The sequence below is a fragment of the Oncorhynchus masou genome, chromosome 6 (assembly GCF_036934945.1).
Source record: "Oncorhynchus masou masou isolate Uvic2021 chromosome 6, UVic_Omas_1.1, whole genome shotgun sequence".
Classification (NCBI taxonomy): Eukaryota; Metazoa; Chordata; class Actinopteri; order Salmoniformes; family Salmonidae; genus Oncorhynchus; species Oncorhynchus masou.
In genome coordinates this window covers 70,268,164-70,289,731 of record NC_088217.1, presented here as the reverse complement: position 1 = coordinate 70,289,731, position 21,568 = coordinate 70,268,164, and the positions used below count along the sequence as shown (strand labels likewise).

Here is a 21,568-nt window from a genome sequence, read left to right as displayed (position 1 = left end):
ACTGTTCAGACATTAAACTACCTGAATAAACTGTTCAGACATTAGACTACCTGAATAAACTGTTCAGACATTAAACTACCCGAATAAACTGTTCAGACATTAAACTACCTGAATAAACTGTTCAGACATTAGACTACCTGAATAAACTGTTCAGACATTAGACTACCTGAATAAACTGTTCAGACATTAGACTACCCGAATAAACTGTTCAGACATTAAACTACCTGAATAAACTGTTCAGACATTAAACTACCCAAATAAACTGTTCAGACATTAGACTACCTGAATAAACTATTCAGACATTAAACTACCCGAATAAACTGTTCAGACATTAAACTACCTGAGTAAACTGTTCAGACATTAAACTACCCGAATAAACTGTTCAGACATTAAACTACCTGAATAAACTGTTCAGACATTAAACTACCCGAATAAACTGTTCAGACATTAGACTACCTGAATAAACTGTTCAGACATTAAACTACCCGAATAAACTGTTCAGACATTAAACTACCTGAGTAAACTGTTCAGACATTAAACTACCCGAATAAACTGTTCAGACATTAGACTACCTGAATAAACTATTCAGACATTAAACTACCCGAATAAACTGTTCAGACATTAAACTACCTGAATAAACTGTTCAGACATTAAACTACCCGAATAAACTGTTCAGACATTAGACTACCAGAATAAACTGGTCAGACATTAAACTACCTGAATAAACTGTTCAGACATTAAACTACCCGAATAAACTGTTCAGACATTAGACTACCAGAATAAACTGGTCAGACATTAAACTACCTGAATAAACTGTTCAGACATTAAACTACCTGAATAAACTATTCAGACATTAGACTACCTGAATAAACTATTCAGACATTAAACTATCTGATCACACTGTTCAGACATTAGACTACCAGAATAAACTGGTCAGACATTAAACTACCTGAACACACTATTCAGACACTAGCCTATCTTGCAGAGACTGTCAAATGTTCTGGGAGAGGAAGGTGATGAGTGTGAAGAGAAAGAACCTCCTGGTCCTTATCTTTACCTGGGATGAATACATGTCTATTTATATGGGAGAATAGAGACCATGTAGCTGAGGAATACTCGAGCCTGAACCTCTACTCTGAGAGACACACAAACACGTGTGCATGTATAGGTACACACAAACATGTACACGCGCGCGCACACACACACACACACACACACACACACACACACACACACACACACACACACACACACACACACACACCCCTCATCTCTCTCCTCAACCAGTCTATCAAAGAAGCAGAGATACAGACTCAACGAGGGCCTCCTTTCTCCTCTCTCTACGTTTCTTTTCTCCCTTTCTTCCGCAGTGCACACTTTCCCAGAACACCTTTTCCCCCTGGCTCTCAATCGCAAAACTAAATATAGCGAGTGGTGCAGACAGCTCGGCTTCATAACAAATGGAAACCAGAGCAGCAGTGGATACCGGGGTGTGAACATGAATTGAACACCCTGGATGTAGCTTTTTATTTTTGTATGGGCTTAACAACACTTCAGCATCTTGGTCTCCATGAAACTACCAGGTATAGTTTCAGCTCGTCCCCAGGCTCAATTATTACCATGTATAGACAGTGAGGTGTTGTACTTATAGACAAGAGAGGTGTGAAAGAGACAGAGCCGGCTGGTGGACGAGATTAGGAGTCTATCAGAAGACTGCAGAAAGAACAGCGAGATGTACTGTATAGTGGATTTAGAATATAGACATGGATAAATCTTCCAGATGCTTCTGACTAATATTGCTGTTGGTAAAAATAGGTATAGGGACCAAGCATAACACTCAAGTAAGACAGTATAGCTTGAGTGTTTGTATATCTTCTAATTCATAGGTGTAGTATAATTTGCTAAAACATGCACAGTATCATTATGAACTGGGATGACAAAGCCTATCAGGTTGATAACCTCTCCGACTCCATCATCCTCAGAGTTCATACTGGAGTTACAGGAGATGATATGCTGGGGGGAAATTGCTTAATTCCATGTCGGAACATTTAACATTGTTTTACCAGAAACCTCTCCTATGATAAATATTCTCTCCTACCATCACATTCTCCTCTCTTGTACTATTAGAGTAATCTTATCGGAGATGTCCACTTCTGCCAAAACAGGTAGAAGTAAAGACAAAATCTTAAAATCCTCATCCAATTTACTCCCCATTCAATTTGTATGGGTTTATTTCCTGCTGTGCCATCAGTTGAGAAAATACTGAATACACATATGGAAAAATACAAATTATACCACATAAACCTCACAATTTGAATCGCCAGCATTTACAGTAACACAGCCAACCAAAACACACATCAAACACACAACATGGATGAATCGCTCAATCCGTAGAAAACACATCACAAAGCGCCTCAAAGACCCAAATGATATGCTGTGACTTACCTAACACTCCGAGCCTGTAGTTTATGGTGATTACGATGACGTTTCCGTAGCTCGCCAGGATACTCCCATCGATCATGTTCCCCGTTCCCTCCATGTAGGATCCACCGTGGATGTACACCATGACCGGCTTCAGCCCGTTCTCATCATGGATGTCTGGAAAGAAGAGCAACGAGCATGAGCGCCTATAGATATCACTTGGTCTGGTAGTCCGTCCGAAATGGCACGCTATTCCCTATATAGTGCACTACTTTTGACCATCGCCCTAAGGACCTCCTACATAGGGAATAGGGCGTAATTTCGGTGGTTAGGAAGCCAGCCAGTCACATCCTTTACATTGGATACATATTTTTGACATTTTAAAAAAACAGCAGGCCAATGGAATATGGGTAGTTCAAAGTGGGTGTCATATGGGTGTCATATGTAAACGCTATTGGATGAGAGAGGTTCACTGTAGTATTGGAGATACTGTACGAGGGAACAACTTGATCTCTTTAAATATGTGATAGAGGCATCAGATCTGCAGAGATCTGTACAGGGACTATGTTCTTGGAATGACATCAACACACAAGGACTGTTTCCCAAATGGCACCATGTCTCCTATATAGTGCACCACTTTTGACCAGAGTCTGTATCAAGGGAGTTACAGTGGAATTTGACTGCAACAGTACAATTAGATAGGGTGAATGCCTTATTTTGGAGCTTTGCTACTCTGATTAGTACATGTGCAGGAGTTGATTATAAATTAAGAGGGTAGCGTCTTAGTATTGGAGAAGACTGGAGAGGGATATCATGTTCCACAAACAACCAGCCTGCTAGCAGGATAAATCAACACTCGGTTCAGTCAGCAGTCACAGGCCTCATTAGGGTGTTTCTCAATTTGCAGTTGATTCCTATGGGTCCAGCATTTCAGAAGTCACAGCTCAGCATTCTACCACTGCTTTCCACATTCTACCTCCTCAGGACATGGTGGAGAAGCAATGAGTTTAGAATCAATGATTTGGGGAAGGAGGGATTTTTCAAGGATTTCATTACTTAAATAAAAAATAAAAGGTGTCCTTCTAGCCTCTGGGTAGAAACACTATACAGTGCATTCGGAAAGTATTCAGACCCCTTGAGTTGTTCCACATTTTGTTAGGTTATAGCCTTATTCTAAAATGTATTAAATTATTTTTCCCTCTCATCAAACTACGCACTATAACCCAGTGACAAAGAAAAAAACAGGTTTTTAAAAATGTTTGCAAATTTATTTAAAATAAAATGGAAATATCACATTTACATAAGTATTCAGACCCTTTACTCAGTAGTTTGTTGTATGACGCTACAAGATCTGAACACCTATATTTGGGGAGTATCTCCTATTCTTCGCTGCAGATCCTCTCAAACTCTGTCAGGTTGGATGGGGAGCGTCACTGCCCAGATATTTTCAGGTCTCTCCAGAGATGTTTGATCAGGTTCAAGTCTGGGCTCTGGCTGGGCCACTCAAGGACATTGAGAGACTTGCCCCGAAGCCACTTCTGCTTTGTCTTGGCTGTGTGCTTAGCATCGTTATCCTGTTGGATGTTAAAACTTTGCCCTGGTCAGAGGTACTGAGTGCTCCGGAGCAGGTTTTCATCAAGGATCTCGCTGCACTTTGCTCTGTTCATCTTTCCCTTGACCCTGACAAGTCTCCCAGTCCCTGCCACTGAAAAACATCCCCATAGCATGATGCTGCCACCACCATAGGTGTGGTGCCAGGTTTCCTCTAGGCGTGATGCTTGGCATTCAGGCCAAAGAGTTCAATCTTGGTTTGAGAGTCATTTTGGTGCCTTTTGGCAAACTCCAAGCTGGCTGTCATATGCCTTTTATGGCCAATCTACCACAAAGGCCTGATTGGTGGAGTACTGCAAAGATGGTTGTCCTTCTGGAAGTTCTCCCATCTCCACATAGGAACTCTGGAGCTCTGTCAGAGTGACGATCAGATTCTTGGTCACCTCCCTGACCAAGGCCCTTCTCCCCCGATTGCTCAGTTTGGCCGGGTGAGAGTCTTGGTGGTTCCAAACTTCTTCCATTTAAGAATGATGGAGGTCACTGGGTTCTTGGGGTCCTTCGTTGTTCCAGAAATGTTTTGGTACCCTTCCCCAGATCTGTGCTTTGACACAATCCTGTCTCAGATAAAAGTTGCTTATATGTGCCTTTCCAAATCATGTCCAATCAATTGAATTTACCAAAGGTGGACTCCAATCAATTTGTAGAAACAAGGATGATCAATGGAAACAGGATGCACCTGAGCTCAATTTCGAGTCTCATAGCAAAGGGTTTTTCTGTTTTTTATAAATATGCAAACATTTCTAAAAACATGTTTCTGCTTTGCCATTACGGGGTATTGTGTGTAGATTGAAACGTGTTTTTAAAAATGTAATACATTTTAGAATAAGGCTGTAACTGTCACACTTTGATGTGATTCACCTGTCTTTGTGATTGTCTCCACCCCCCTCCAGGTGTCGCCCATCTTCCCCATTATCCCCTGTGTATTTATACCTGTGTTCTCTGTTTGTCTGTTGACAAGTCAACCAGCATATATGTGTCGACTCCGGCCAACGGTCAACTGTAAGTGCTGCTATTGTGAAGTGGAAATGCCTCGGAGCAACGGCTGAGCCACGTATTGGTAGACCACACAAACTAACAGAATGTGACCACTGAGTGCTGAAGCGCGTAGCGAGGAAAAATAATGTGTCCTCGATTGCAACACTCCCTACCGAGTTCCAAATTGTCTCTGGAAGCAACAATAACTGTTTGTCGGGAGCTTCATGAAATGGGTTTCCATGGTCGAGCAGCCTCACACAAGCTTAAGATCACCATGAGCAATGCCAAGTGTCAGCTAGAGTGATGTAAAGCACACCGCCACTGGACTCTGGAGCAGTGGAAACACGTTCTCAGTAGTGATTAATCATGTTTCACCACCTGGCAGTCTGACGGACAAATCAGGGTTCGGTGGACGCCAGGAGAACACTACCTGCCCGAATGCATAGTGCTAACTGGAAAGTTTGGTGGATGAGGAATAATGGTCTGGGGCTGTTTTTCATGGTTCGGGCTAGGCCCCTTAGTTCCAGTGAAGGTGTAAAGAGCCCTCACCTCAACTCTATCGAACACATTTGGGATGAATTGGAACGCTGATTGTGAGCCAGGCCTAATTGCTTAACATCAGTGACCGGCCTCACTAATGCTCTTGTGGCTGAATGGAAGCTAGTCCCCTCAGCAATGTTACAACATCTAGTAGGCAGCCTTTTCAGAAGAGAGGAGGCTGATGTAGGGTGGACCAACTCCATATTAATGCCCATGATTTTGGGATGAGATGTTCGATGAGCAGATGTCCACATACACTACATGGTCAAAAGTATCTCGCAAATATCTACTACACTGGCTGAACATCATCCGTGACCATATCATCAGGGCTCTATGGTACTCTTCAAAATGTCACCAAGGATGAGAGCATCAACGAGGGAAAATCGTAGCACAGACCCTCCACAGGATTGGATAACAGTCAATATGAGTGAGTGTATGCATGACTCACCAATGTATTTTTGAGTATGTATGGTGATCCTCAATGTGAGTATGTGTGAGATAATGTTAGTCAGTGTGTACAGCAATGTAAATGTGTGTGAACTGCAATGCTATTTCAAATCATGGAATTCCAAATAAATAAGATTCCACTTGGTCTAGTGTTGCAGGGGCCAAAGCATTGGTCATGGAAGCAGGCAGCGGGCTAAACGAGTCAGGGTTTACCCAGCCATGACCCGAACTATGCAATTGGTATTCAACCAAGGCTCTCTCAGTACACCCCGATTATTGGTTTCTGTTGCATCCGCCGTTGGCTGCTGCTGAAAAGTGGGCGGGCCAGCTGCCTGGCTGTCGTCTAGGTCACATTGCTTCTGCCTCCGCAGGCTTGGCAGTGAGTAGCAGGGCCTATGGGCAGACAGACGACTGCCTTGCATTGGAGCTCAGCTGTGTGTGTGTGTGTGTGTGTGTGTGTGTACGCTTGTGTGCGTGCGTGTGTGTATATCGCTTCCCCTCCTCCTCTGCAAAAAACCCCCCACCAATATATAGAAAGGAGAGGTGGAAAACAACCCATAGTGGTTATTAATCTCCGCTGTGTTCTGAGTGGGCGCCTAGTGCTACGATAATGTGAATATATCTATTTCACAACTCCTCACATGTTAGCACCAGCCTATACCGTGTGTAGCCTGCAGTCTGCTGTTGTGGCCGAGGCCATCTTGAGAAGGACCCCCTTCACCTCTGCTGTTATGAACTTGAGTGAAGACCCAAAAGCGGTTTTAACAGAAAACAGAGTTCTTTAATGAAAATACAGGAATGGCATAAATCCTCTTCCAACGTTGTCAGCGGAACAAAAGAACGTTAGTATAGTGCAGGATGCTCCTGCCAGGCAGACTCCGACAGGACAGGACAAGGTGGAAGCAAACGAGACGACAGCTTGCTTCTGGCATCAAAAAACACAAACAAGAATCAGACACTGAAAGTAGCAGGAACAGAGAAAGAAATAGAGACCTAATCAGAGGGGGAAGAGAGAACAGGTGGGGAAAGAGAGAATGAGCTAGTTAGGGGAAATGTAGAACAGCTGAAGGATGAGAGACAGAGAAGGTAACCTAAAAAGACCAGCAGAGAGAGAGAATGAAGAGAAAGGACAGGAACAGACATAACAAGACATGACAGTACCCCCCCACTCACCGAGCGCCTCCTGGCGCACTCGAGGAGGAAACCTGGCGGCAACGGAGGAAATCATCGATCAGCGAACGGTCCAGCACGTCCCGAGAGGGAACCCAACTCCTCTCCTCAGGACCGTACCCCTCCCAATCCACTAGGTACTGATGCTGACCACGGCCCCGAGGGCGCATGTCCAAAATCTTACGAACCCTGTAGATGGGTGCGCCCTCGACAAGGATGGGGGGAGGGACGAGCGGGGGCGCGAAGAACGGGCTTAACACAGGAGACATGGAAGACCGGGTGAACGCGACGAAGATAGCGCTGGAGAAGAAGTCGCACTGCGACAGGATTAATGACCTGGGAAATACGGAACGGACCAATGAACCGCGGGGCCAACTTGCGAGAAGCTGTCTTAAGGGGAAGGTTCTGAGTGGAGAGCCATACTCTCTGACCGCAACAATATCTAGGACTCTTGGTCCTACGCTATTAGCGGCCCTCACAGTCTGCGCCCTATTACGGCAAAGTGCCGACCTGACCCCCTTCCAGGTGCGCTCGCAACGCTGGACAAAAGCCTGAGCGGAGGGGACGCAGGACTCGGCGAGCTGAGATGAGAACAGCGGAGGCTGGTACCCGAGGCTACACTGAAAAGGGGATAGACCGGTAGCAGACGAGGGAAGCGAGTTGTGGGCGTACTCTGCCCAGGGGAGCTGTTCTGACCAAGACGCAGGGTTACGAAAAGAAAGACTGCGTAAAATGCGACCAACAGTCTGATTGGCCCGTTCGGCTTGACCGTTAGACTGGGGATGAAAGCCGGACGAGAGACTGACGGAAGCCCCAATCAAACGGCAAAACTCCCTCCAAAATTGAGACGTGAACTGCGGGCCTCTGTCGGAAACGACGTCAGACGGAAGGCCATGAATTCGGAAAACATTCTCGATAATGATCTGAGCCGTCTCCTTAGCAGAAGGGAGCTTATCGAGAGGAATGAAATGAGCCGCCTTAGAGAATCTATCGACAACCGTAAGAATAACTGTCTTCCCCGCTGATGAAGGCAGTCCGGTGATAAAATCTAAAGCGATGTGAGACCACGGTCGAGAGGGAATGGGAAGCGGTCTGAGACGGCCGGCAGGAGGAGAGTTCCCAGATTTAGTCTGCGCGCAGACCGAACAAGCGGCGACAAATCGACGCGCGTCACGTTCCCGAGTGGGCCACCAGAAACGCTGGCGAATGGAAGCGAGCGTACCCCGAACGCCGGGGTGGCCGGCTAACTTGGCAGAGTGGGCCCACTGAAGAACGGCCGGACGAGTAGGAACGGGAACGAACAGAAGGTTCCTAGGACAAGCTCGCGGCGACGGAGTGTGAGCGAGTGCTTGCTTTACCTGCCTCTCAATTCCCAGACAGTCAACCCGACAACACGCCCCTCAGGGAGAATCCCATCGGGGTCGGTGGAGACCTCAGAAGAACTGAAGAGACGAGATAAAGCATCAGGTTTGGTGTTTTTTGAGCCCGGACGATAAGAAATAACAAACTCGAAACGAGCGAAAAACAGAGCCCAACGAGCCTGACGCGCATTAAGTCGTTTGGCTGAACGGATGTACTCAAGGTTCCTATGGTCAGTCCAAACGACAAAAGGAACGGTCGCCCCTCCAACCACTGTCGCCATTCGCCTAGGGCTAAGCGGATGGCGAGCAGTTCGCGATTACCAACATCATAGTTACGTTCTGACGGCGATAAGCGATGAGAGAAAAACGCGCAAGGATGGACCTTGCCGTCAGAGAGAGAGCGCTGAGAAAGAATGGCTCCCACGCCCACCTCTGACGCGTCAACCTCAACAACAAACTGTCTAGAGATGTCAGGTGTAACAAGAATAGGTGCGGATGTAAAACGATTCTTAAGAAGATCAAAAGCTCCCTGGGCGGAAACGGACCACTTAAAGCACGTCTTAACAGAAGTAAGGGCTGTGAGAGGAGCTGCCACCTGACCGAAATTACGGATGAAACGACGGTAGAAATTAGCGAAGCCCAGAAAGCGCTGCAGCTCGACGCGTGACTTAGGAACGGGCCAATCAATGACAGCCTGGACCTTAGCGGGATCCATCTTAATGCCCTCAGCGGAAATAACGGAACCGAGAAAAGGGACAGAGGCGGCATGAAAAGTGCACTTCTCAGCCTTCACATAAAGACAGTTCTCCAAAAGGCGCTGGAGTATCGCACGTGCTGAACATGAATCGAGAGAGACGGTGAAAAAATCAGGATATCGTCCATGTAAACGAAAACAAAAATGTTCAGCATGTCTCTCAGGACGTCGTTAACTAGTGCCTGAAAGACAGCTGGAGCGTTAACGAGGCCGAAAGGAAGAACCCGGTATTCAAAGTGCCCTAACGGAGTGTTAAACGCCGTCTTCCACTCGTCCCCTTCCCTGATGCGCACGAGATGGTAGGCGTTACGAAGGTCCAATTTGGTGAAAAACCTGGCTCCCTGCAGGATCTCGAAGGCTGAAGACATAAGAGGAAGCGGATAACGATTCTTAACTGTTATGTCATTCAGCCTCGATAATCCACGCATGGGCGCAGGGACCCGTCCTTCTTCTGAACAAAAAAAAACCCAGCTCCGGCGGGGAGGAGGAGGAGACTATGGTACCGGCGTCGAGCGAAACCGACAAATAATCCTCGAGAGCCTTACGTTCGGGAGCCGACAGAGAGTATAATCTACCCCGGGGGGAGTAGTTCCCGGAAGGAGATCAATACTACAGTCATACGACCGGTGTGGAGGGAGAGAAGTGGCCTTGGAACGACTGAACACCGTGCGCAGATCGTGATACTCCTCCGGCACCCCTGTCAAATCGCCAGGCTCCTCCTGTGAAGAAGAGACAGAGGAAACAGGAGGGATAGCAGACATTAAACAGGTTACATGACAAGAAACATTCCAGGATAGGATAGTATTACTAGACCAATTAATAGAAGGGTTATGGCGCACTAGCCAGGGATGACCCAAAACAACAGGTGTAAAAGGTGAACGAAAAATTAAAAAAGACATGGTTTCGCTATGATTACCAGAGACAGTGAGGGTTAAAGGCAGCGTCTCACGCTGAATCTTGGGGAGAGAACTACCATCTAAAGCGAACAAGGCCCTGGGCTCCCCTAACTGTCTGAGAGGAATGTCATGTTCCCGAGCCCAGGTCTCGTCCATAAAACAGCCCTCCGCCCCAGAATCTATCAAGGCACTGCAGGAAGCAGATGAACCGGGCCAGCGGAGATGGACCGGAAAGGTAGTGCGTGATCCAGAAGGAGAGGCCTGAGTAGTTGCGCTCACCAGTAGCCCTCCTCTTACTGATGAGCTCTGGCTTTTACTGGACATGAGGTGACAAAATGACCAGCGGAGCCGCAGTAGAGACAGAGGCGATTGGTGATTCTCCGTTCCCTCTCCTTGGCCGAGATGCGAATACCCCCAGCTGCATAGGCTCAGCATCCGAGCCGGCGGAGGAGGGTGGCAGTGATGCGGCAGGTGGCAGTGATGTGGAGAGGGGAGCAACGGAGAACGTGAGCTCCTTTCCACGAGCTCGGCGACGAAGATCAAACCGTCGCTCTATGCGAATAGCGAGAGCTATTAAGGAGTCCAGACTGGAAGGAACCTCCCGGGAGAGGATCTCATCCTTAACCTCGACGTGGAGACCCTCCAGAAAACGAGCGAGCAAAGCCGGCTCGTTCCAGTCACTAGAGGCGGCGAGAGTGCGAAACTCAATAGAATAATCCGTTATGGATCTATTCCCCTGACATAGGGAAGACAGGGCCCTGGAAGCCTCCTCGCCAAAAACAGAACGGTCAAAAACCCGTATCATCTCCTCCTTAAAGTCCTGATACTGGTTAATACACTCAGCCCTCGCCTCCCAGACTGCCGTGCCCCACTCACGCGCCCGTCCGGTAAGGAGAGAAATGACGTAGGCGATGCGGGCTGCGCTCCTGGAGTAAGTGTTGGGCTGGAGAGAGAACACCACATCACACTGAGTGAGGAATGAGCGGCACTCAGTGGGCTCCCCAGAGTAACACGGCGGGTTGTTGATCCTGGGCTCCGGAGACTCGGAAACCCTGGAAGTGGGCGGTGGATCGAGGAGGAGTTGGTGAACCTGTCTTGTGAGGTCGGAGACTTGGACGGCCAGGGTCTCAACGGCATGTTGAGCAGCAGACAATTCCTCCTCGTGTCTGCCTAGCATCGCTCCCTGGATCTCGACGGCGGAGTGAAAAGGGTCCGGAGCCGCTGGGTCCATTCTTGGTCTGATTCTTCTGTTATGAACTTGAGTGAAGACCCAAAAGCGGTTTTAACAGAAAACAGAGTTCTTTAATGAAAATACAGGAATGGCATAAATCCTCTTCCAACGTTGTCAGCGGAACAAAAGAACGTTAGTATAGTGCAGGATGCTCCTGCCAGGCAGACTCCGACAGGACAGGACAAGGTGGAAGCAAACGAGACGACAGCTTGCTTCTGGCATCAAAAAACACAAACAAGAATCAGACACTGAAAGTAGCAGGAACAGAGAAAGAAATAGAGACCTAATCAGAGGGGGAAGAGAGAACAGGTGGGGAAAGAGAGAATGAGCTAGTTAGGGGAAATGTAGAACAGCTGAAGGATGAGAGACAGAGAAGGTAACCTAAAAAGACCAGCAGAGAGAGAGAATGAAGAGAAAGGACAGGAACAGACATAACAAGACATGACATCTGCCACGCTCCTCTTGGACAGGCAGCCAAATACATTGCACTTCACATTCACAGATAGACTGGGTCAACGAGACAAGCTGGAGGAAGGGTAACTAACTCATTACTTATAACTTATTTATTGGGCCACTTTCAACATTCCATTGTTAAGGTTCTGATTTTTATTTATTAGCAGGATAGGAGTGGCTGAAACCAGGTGGAACATTCCAGATGCCCAATAAACAGAGGGGCAGTACATGAAGTTGTCAGGCTCCCAGAATAAGTTAGAGGAAAAACAAAATCGAGGAACTTATTCAAGAAAGATCCAGTGTATTATAAAGAATAAAGCGAACTGGATGGAATATGGCGAACAATGCACCAAATTCTTTTTCAATCTTCAATATAGAAATGCTACCAAAAAATGTATTGAAACTTGTTACAAATGATGGAGTCACGCATGATTCACCAAATTATACTACCATCTTCACTAACCGAAGCTAATTGTATGGATTTTTTCCCAAATAATAATGTCAAATTAACATCTGTACAGAAAGACTCTTGTGAAGGCAGAGGAGGAATTTCTTGATGCAATTAAAGCCTTTAAGGCTGGGAAAACCCCAGGGCTGGGTGGCATACCAGTAGACGTATACCAAACTCTTTTTTGATATACTCAGAGGACCATTATTAGCATGTTTTAACCACTCCTATATAAATGGTAGATTATCGGAAACACAACAAGAAGGTCTGATATAATTATTACTGAAACAGGACCCAAGTGGTATATATAAAGATCCAGTCCGTTTAAAAAATTGGAGGCCTCTTACACTTCAGTGTTGTGATGCAAAAATCCTAGCTAAATGCTTGGCGCATAGAATTAAAAAATTATTGTCAGATATTATTCATTGGAGATAATATAAGACAAGTACTGGAAACAATAGAATACTATGAAATATCTGGGATTTTGAAAAGGTTTTTGATAAAGTACGACTGGAGTTTATATATAAATGCCTAGAATATTTCAATTTTGGGGAATCTCTTTTAAAATGAGTTGAATTTATGTATAGTAACCCTAGGTGTAAAATAGTAAATCATCTCAGAACGTTTTAAACTGTCTAGAGGAGTAAAACAAGGTTGTCCACTATCGGCATATATATTTATTATTGCCATCGAAATGTTAGCTGTTAAAATTAGATCCATGTCACGCCCTGGTCGAAATATATTATGTTTATTCTTAATTTATTCGGTCAGGCCAGGGTGTGACATGGGTTATTGTGGTGTGTTTTTGTCTTGGGGTTTTGTGGGATGTCTAGCGTTAGTCTATGGCTGCCTGAGGCGGTTCTCAATCAGAGTCAGGTGATTATCGTTGTCTCTAATTGGGAACCATATTTAGGCAGCCATATTCTTTGTGTGTTTCGTGGGTGATTGTCCTTAGTGTCCTTGTTCCTGTCTCTGTGTTAGTTTACACTAGTATAGGCTGTTTCGGTTTTTCTTTACGTTCTTTGTTTTGTAGTATTTGTATTGATTCGTGTTTACGTTTGTTGATTAAACATGGATCGCAATCTACACGCTGCATTTTGGTCCGACTCTCCTTCACCGCATGAAAACCGTTACAATCCAAAAATAATATTAAGAGATTAGAAATCCATGGCTTAAAAACAAAGGTGTCATTGTACGCTGATGATTCATGTTTTCTTTTAAAACCACAATTAGAATCCCTCCACAGCCTCATAGAGGATCTAGATACTTTTGCTAACCTCTCTGGATTCAAACCATTTTTGGTCCGACTCTCCCTCACCGCACGAAAACCGTTACAGAATCACACACCACAAACGGACCAAGCAGCGTGTCAACAGGCAGGAGCCACAGGAGAAACAGCAAAGGCAGCAACAGCGGCGCAATGAGGATTGGACATGGGACGATATATTGGATGGCAAGGGTTGCTACACATGGGAGGAGATCCTAGCGGGAAGGGATCGCCTTCCATGGGAACAGGTGGAGGCAGCGAGGAGAGCAGAGGCAGCCGGAGAGAGGAGCCGGCGATATGAGGGAACACGGTTGGCTAGGAAGCCCGAGAGTCAGCCCCAAACATTTCTTGGGGGGAGGCTCACAGGGAGTAAGGCTACGCCAGGTAGGAGACCTGTGCAAACTCCCTGTGCTTACCGGGGGGCTAGAGAGACCGGGCAGGCACCGTGTTATGCAGTGGTGCGCACGGTGTCCCCAGTGCGGGTGCATAGCCCGGTGCGGTATATTCCAGCTCCTCGTATCGGCCGGGCTAGAGTGGGCATCGAGCCAGGTAAGGTTGGGCAGGCTCGGTGCTCAAGAGCTCCAGTGCGCCTGCACGGTCCGGTCTACCCAGTACCACCTCCACACCCCAACCCTCCGGTGGCAGCTCCCCGCACCAGGCTTCCTGTGCGTGTCCTCGGCCCAGTACCACCAGTGCCAGCACCACGCATCAGACCTACTGTGCGCCTCGCCTGTTCAGCGCAGCCAGAGCCTTCCTCCTCTCCTGCGCTGCTGGAGTCTCCTGCCTGTTCAGCGCAGCCAGAGCTGCCAGCCTGCATGGAGCAACCAGAGCTGCCAGCCTGCATGGAGCAGCCAGAGCTGCCAGCCTGCATGGAGCAGCCAGAGCTGCCAGCCTGCATGGAGCAGCCAGAGCTGTCAGTCTGCATGGAGCAGCCAGAGCTGCCAGTCTGCATGGAGCAGCCGGAGCTGCCAATCTGCATGGAGCTGTCAGTCTGCAAGGAGCTGTCAGTCTGCAAGGAGCTGTCAGTCTGCATGGAGCTGCCAGTCTGCATGGAGCAGCCAGAGCTGTCAGTCTGCAAGAAGCCGCCAGATCTGCCAGTCAGCCAGACTCTTCCAGATCCGCCAGTCAGCCAGACTCTTTCAGATCTGCCAGTCAGCCAGACTCTTCCAGATCTGCCAGTCAGCCAGACTCTTCCAGATCTGCCAGTCAGCCAGACTCTTCCAGATTCGCCAGTCAACCAGACTCTTCCAGAATAGCCAGTCAGCCAGACTCTTCCAGATTTGCCAGTCAGCCAGACTCTTCCAGATCCGCCAGTCAGCCAGACTCTTCCAGATCCGCCAGTCAGCCAGATTCTTCCAGATCTGCCAGTCAACTAGACTCTTCCAGATCTGCCAGTCAGCCAGGATCTGCCAGAACCGTCAACCAGCCAGGATCTGCCAGAAACGTCAACCAGCCAGGATCTGGCGGATCCAACTACCTGGCTGAGCTTCCTCTCAGTGCTGGGCTTCCTCTCAGTGCTGGGCTTCCTCTCAGTCCCGAGCTTCCCCTCAGTGCTGAGCTTCCCCTCAGTGCTGAGCTGCCCCTCAGTGCTGAGCTGCCCCTCAGTACTGAGCTGCCCCTGTCCCGAGCTGCCCCTCTGTCCCGAGCTGCCCCTCTGTCCCGAGCTGCCCCTCAGTCCCGAGCTGCCCCTCTGTCCCGAGCTGCCCCTCAGTCCCGAGCTGACCCTCAGTCCAGTGGGGTTCTGGGTGAGGACTACTAGGCCATGGTCGGGGGAGAAGGTGGACTATCCTAGGACGCAAGGAGGAGGGACTAAGACATTTAATGAGTGGGTTCCACGTCCCGCGCCGGAGCCGGAGCCGCCACCATGGACAGACGCCTACCCGGACCCTCCCTATTGTTTTGATGTGCGTCCGGGAGTCCGCACCTTAGGGGGGGGGTTCTGTCACGCCCTGGTCGAAATATATTATGTTTATTCTTCATTTATTCGGTCAGGTCAGGGTGTGACATGGGTTATTGTGGTGTGTTTTTGTCTTGGGGTTTTGTGGGATGTCTAGCGTTAGTCTATGGCTGCCTGAGGCGGTTCTCAATCAGAGTCAGGTGATTATCGTTGTCTCTGATTGGGAACCATATTTAGGCAGCCATATTCTTTGCGTGTTTCGTGGGTGATTGTCCTTAGTGTCCTTGTTCCTGTCTCTGTGTTAGTTTACACTAGTATAGGCTGTTTCGGTTTTCTTTATGTTCTTTGTTTTGTAGTATTTGTATTGATTCGTGTTTACGTTTGTTGATTAAACATGGATCGCAATCTACACGCTGCATTTTGGTCCGACTCTCCTTCACCGCATGAAAACCGTTACAATCCAACAATAATATTAAGAGATTAGAAATCCATGGCTTAAAAACAAAGGTGTCATTGTACGCTGATGATTCATGTTTTCTTTTAAAACCACAATTAGAATCCCTCCACAGCATCATAGAGGATCTAGATACTTTTGCTAACCTCTCTGGATTCAAACCAAATTATGATAAGTGTACTATATTACGTATTGGATCACTAAAAAATGCAAATTTTACATTACAGTGTCGTTTACCAATAAAATGGTCTGACGGAGATGTGGACATACTCGGTATACAAATCCCAAAAGAAATGATCTCACTCCAATACATTTGTAGAGAAAGTTAGCAAAAATAGATAAGAACTTGCTACCATGGAAAGGAAAATACCTGTCTATGTGTGTAAAAATCACCCTGATTAACTCTTTAGTCATATCACAGTTTACCTATTTGCTGGTTCTCTAGTAAATTGGTAGGAATGTCTTACCCCATGTTCAAGAATGCTCACTTTCGGTTGTTTGAAAAAGGAAATAATCTCCAAAATATTGTTATTTTTTAAACAAGCCTTAGAAAGTTGGTTGCAATTTCAGCTTAATCCACCAGAAAAGACAGAACAAATAATACAACATATATTGTGGTTAAACTCAAATATACTAATTGATTTTTAAAAAAAACATATTTTTCGATGAAATGTTTCAAAAAGGTATAATTTTAGTGAATGATATCATAAATAGGACTGGTGGAGTTATGTCACACATGCAGCTGACACAGATATATGGAAATGTCTGCTCTACCCAAAATTACAACCAACTAATTGCAGCATTACCACAAAAATGGAAAAGGCAAGTAGAAGGGGAAAAAAGTTAAGAACTTGTCTGTCGGCCCTGTATTTAAGAACATAAAGGGTTAAAGAAAAGTGTGATAAATAAAAACATATACCAATTTCATTTAAGGACACAGCTGTGTCATATAAATTGCAAAATAGTTGGGAAGACATTTTTGATGATGAATTGTGAATTGACTCGCAAAACAACGACGGATTCAAAACCAATACAATGTTATATATTTCAGGGATACAATCTTCCCAGCTCTGCAGAATTTGCTGTGAGGAGGCAGAGTCATTAGATCATTTATTTTGGTACTGTCCATATGTAGCTCGTTTTTGGACACAGGTCCAGGAGTGGCTGAAGAATTCCAACATTTGCCTAGAACGAAAGCTGCAGATAGCAATACTGGGTGATTTGAAAAGCCATAGTCAATCAATCAATAATATAATATTTATTTTAGCAAAAAAGTCTACCTTTAATTTACAATCAGTAGAAGCTATGAGAATAGAAAGGTTAAATACTTTTGTGAAACATCACAGCACAGTGGAAAAATATATGTCAAACAGAAATCCAAAGTGGGTGGTCTTAAGAGATAGATGGGAGGGGTTGAATGGAGCTGAAGGGTGGGACTAATAACCAAGATAAGATAAGATAGATAAGATAACCAATGTAAAACATACGGGGTCTATAAAATGTACTTAGGTTCAAAAATGTTGCGAAATAACACAGTTACAAATAGAAAACAAACTGGGTGGACTTCCTAAATAGAGGAAGGACCAAAAACAAACGTAAAATAGATTGCGTCTGACAAATGTGTCTGTATGTGTATAAATATGAAGGTAGAAGCCTAAGTGTTACTGTTTATTGGTTTACTCCGAATGGGGGAAGGGTGGTAGGGTTTGCGAATAATAATAAAGGTCTATTCTTTTTTTTTAAGTATGTATGTCTATATACAGATGAGTGTTGGAAATTTACATAAACTTATGTTGGAGTCATTAAAACTCGTTTTTCAACCAATCCCAAATGTTCTTGTTAAACAAACTATAGTTTTGACAAGTCGGTTAGGACATCTACTTTGTGCATGACACAAGTACATTTTCCAACAATTGTCTACAGACAGATTATTTCACTTATAATTCACTGTATCACAATTCCAGTGGGTCAGAAGTTTACATACACTAAGTTGACTGTGCCTTTGAACAGCTTGGAAAATTCCAGAAAATGGCAAAATCAAAAGAAATCAGCCAAGACTACAAAAAGGTAGTCTACAAGAGGTCTACAAAAAACATTGTCGACCTCCACAATTCTGGTTCATCCTTGGGAGCAATTTCCAAATGGCTGAAGGTACCACGTTCATCTGTATAAACAATAGTACACAAGTATAAACGCCATGGGACCACGCAGCCGTAATTCCGCTCAGGAAGGAGACGCGTTCTGTCTCCTAGAGATTAATGTACTTTGGTGAGAAAAGTGCAAATCAATCCAAGATCAACAGCAAAGGACCTTGTGAAGACGCTGGAGGAAACAGGTACAAATGTGTCTATATCCACGGTAAAACGAGTCCTATATCAACCTTAAAAGCTGCTCAGTAAGGAAGAAGCCACTGCTCAAAAACAGCTATGAAAAAGCCAGACTACGGTTTGCAACTGCACATGGGGACAAAGATCGTACTTTCGGAGAAATGTCCTCTGGTCTGATGAAACAACAATAGAACTGTTTGGCCATAATGACCATTATGTTTGGAGGCAAAAGGGGCAGGCTTGCAAGCCGAAGAACACCCTCCCAACCGTGAAGCACGGGGGTGGCAGCATCATGTTGTGGGGGTGCTTTGCTGCAGGAAGGACCGGTGCACTTCACAAAATAGATGGCATCATGAGGAATTAAAATGATGTGGATATATTGAAGAAACAAGTTAAACCTTGGTCGCAAATGGGTCTTACAAATGGACAATGACCCCAAGCATACTTCCAAAGTTGTGGCAAAATGGCTTAAGGACAACAAAGTCAAGATGGCCATCACAAAGCCCTGACCTCAATCCTATAGGAAATGTGTGGGCAGAACTGAAAAAGCGTGTGCGAGCAAGGAGGTCTACAAACCTGACTCAGTTACACCAGCTCTGTCAGGAGGAATGAGCCAAAATTCACCCAACTTACTGTGGGAAGCTTTTGAAGGCTACCCGAAACATTTGACCCAAGTTGAACAATTTAAAGGCAATGATACCAAATACTAATTGAGTGTATGTAAACTTCTGACCCACTGGGAATGTGATGAAAGAAATAAAAGCTGAAATAAATCATTCTCTCTACTATTATTCTGACATTTCACATTCTTAAAATAAAGTAGTGATCCTAACTGACCTAAGAGGGAATTTTTACGAGGATTAAATGTCAGGAATTGTGAAAAACTGAGTTTAAATGTATTTGGCTAAGGTGTACATAAACTTCCGACTTTTATATGGATATATCTATTTACCAAAAAACGATATGGGGGATTGGAAATTATGCCAATAATTGCATTGATTGAAGCAACAATCTTTCCGCAATAAATATTAAGCTGATCCACCCCTAAAAATGTTATATTTAAATAAAAGTTTTCAGGCTCTTCTTTAAAGCTAGGTTCTGAGTTCTTTGTTCTGAGATGGAATTTGGCTGGCCTTCGATCAAACATAGAAGGCAAATTGGCTGTCACTCTTCATCTCTAATGTTGACTTGCTCTGGGAATGTTGAACTGGAGGAGACTAAGACAGATAAGCAACTTTGATCCGTTCTTACAGACCATGGCAGATTTTAGGAGCATGGTTTTTTATTTTTAATATTTTCAGAAGGGGTCGTCTTAGGGTCTCCTTGTCCCAGCGTGTCCCCATCCGGTCACTGCAGAGCACTTAAAACAGAAATAGAGAGAGGGAGGGAAGAGAGTGGAGACAGAGATAGAGGAGAGAGAGAGCGCCACGAAAGAGGGAGAGAGAAGAGAGAGGAGAGAAGAGAACACTTTTCTCGCTTCTCTCTTCCCTCTACCTATCTCTCTTCTCTCTCCCCGTCCCTCGTACCCCTCCCCCAATCTCTCTCTCTTTCACTCTCTCTCTCTATTCTCTCTATTCTCTCTGGGCTCTGTCTCTGTAAAGGAGCTGCATGGACCTGCCTAGCTGAGAGGTCCCTGGCTGGGTGACTCCGCAGTGAGCATGCCCTAGATATTCATCACTGCCACACCGGGCTGAGGGGATAATATATTCCTCCATGGCACAGCGGCGCCACACACATTACTCATCTCTATATGGAGCGGGAGAGGGAGGGAGGAGGGAGAGGTGGGAGAGAGGGAGAGGAGGGAGAGAGGGAAAGGAGAGAGAAAGGGGGAGAGAAAGGGGGAGAAGGGAGGGAGCGAGTCGGGGAGGTTGGGTCATCAGAATTTTCCATTGGTTTCAGCATTTTCCAAGTGTTAGTAATGGGATAGAGGGATGAAAGGGAGGGATGGAAGGAAGGAAGGGATAGAGGGATGGGAGATGGCAGTTAATGACCATACAGGGGGAACAGTGAGCTCCTCCAAACCCACAGTCAGACAGGTAGTAGCTGGTCACACTTCCTGTTCCTGTCTGAGAGAGCTGGGTCGTAATCATTAGAGCACATCGTAGCAAAATGTTTCGCAACCGTAAACTAGTGTTTCTTATTGGACGTTTTTTTCCCAGTTTGGTGTCAATCTGGATACGATCTTGCTTTAACACAAACTCTACACACGTCTCTATGTGCCATACAAAGACCTGTCAAGGAAAACAGAAGAGCAATTAACAAAAAGGAAATTGTTCAGAGCTTAGTCTCAGATGTCTCCAAGGCATTATATTAGCTCCCACACTTTAGTTTTGAAGTATGTACGTACACACTCCACTCCTCTAATGTACTTAGACATGGTCTCAATTACAGAGACATTTCAAATAATACCCTTCTTTCTTACTCCAAACTAAGTCATGAAATAATAAGGATATATTTGATCGCTCATTTCAAAGTTTCCTTGAGGCAGCCCTTTAAAACTTCCAAGAGAATAGGAATACGCTTCTATCTCATTTAAGCCTGAGGTGAGTGTTTTTAGTGAGGGAACTACAACAGAGAAGGTAGTAGTCAGAGGAAGGAGGGACTCAGTGAGCTGCATTGTTGTGCTGTGAGCGAGGTGCGCATGCGTGCGTGTGTGTGTCTGTGTGCGTCCCTTCCGTGCATCAGTGTGTCTGTGCGTGCATGTGTGTGTGCGTCCCTTCCGTGCATCAGTGTGTGTGTGTGCGTGCACGGGAATGCTTGCATGTGTGCGTGAGGTGTCTCTGTACTCTATGGCAGCAGGGTTATAATCTCAGGGGAACGGGGGGGGGTAATTCATCGGCGGTGTCGATGTTCAAACAGTCAGTGAGCATGGATTCTGCACTGGTAGTAGCACTCCTGAAAACACAGGCGTGGGTTTGACACGACACGGCAGTACTTCTTAAAATGAAGCACTGCCGTGTACTTTTCGAAGGCCTGGATGGATAAAATGTTTATCCAGGCATTTCAAAATCTGACCGTTGCTTTCTTCAACAGAAACAGCCTGAACAGTTAGTTAAACTTGTGCATCTGTACACACAGAGAGATTCTTACCCAGTTGATCAGACAATACACATTGAGAAAACAGTAAAGGCATTCATGGAAATTACCAGTAGATTCTAAAGGGGACAATATATACTTCTGAGAAACGTTTGACGATTTCTGAGGGGTAAAAAAAAGTAGAAATAAACATGTCTGATAATGCCATGAGAAAAAGGTTATGAAGAAAAGTTCATGCACACAGCAGGGCCTTTAGCAAACTCCCCTAATAGGGATTTAA

General features: G+C 45.7%; 1 protein-coding gene across 2 annotated transcripts in view; it reads right to left on the bottom strand.

Annotated features, from left to right (window-relative positions):
- Window positions 1-21,568, bottom strand: part of LOC135542531 (neuroligin-4, X-linked-like) — an 80,259-nt gene that overhangs the window by 39,148 nt on the left and 19,543 nt on the right. For both annotated transcript variants that reach the window (XM_064969562.1, XM_064969563.1), the window contains exon 3: window positions 2,446-2,598. In XM_064969562.1, the coding sequence (XP_064825634.1) occupies window positions 2,446-2,598 (153 nt within the window). The remainder of the gene's footprint in view (window positions 1-2,445; window positions 2,599-21,568) is intronic.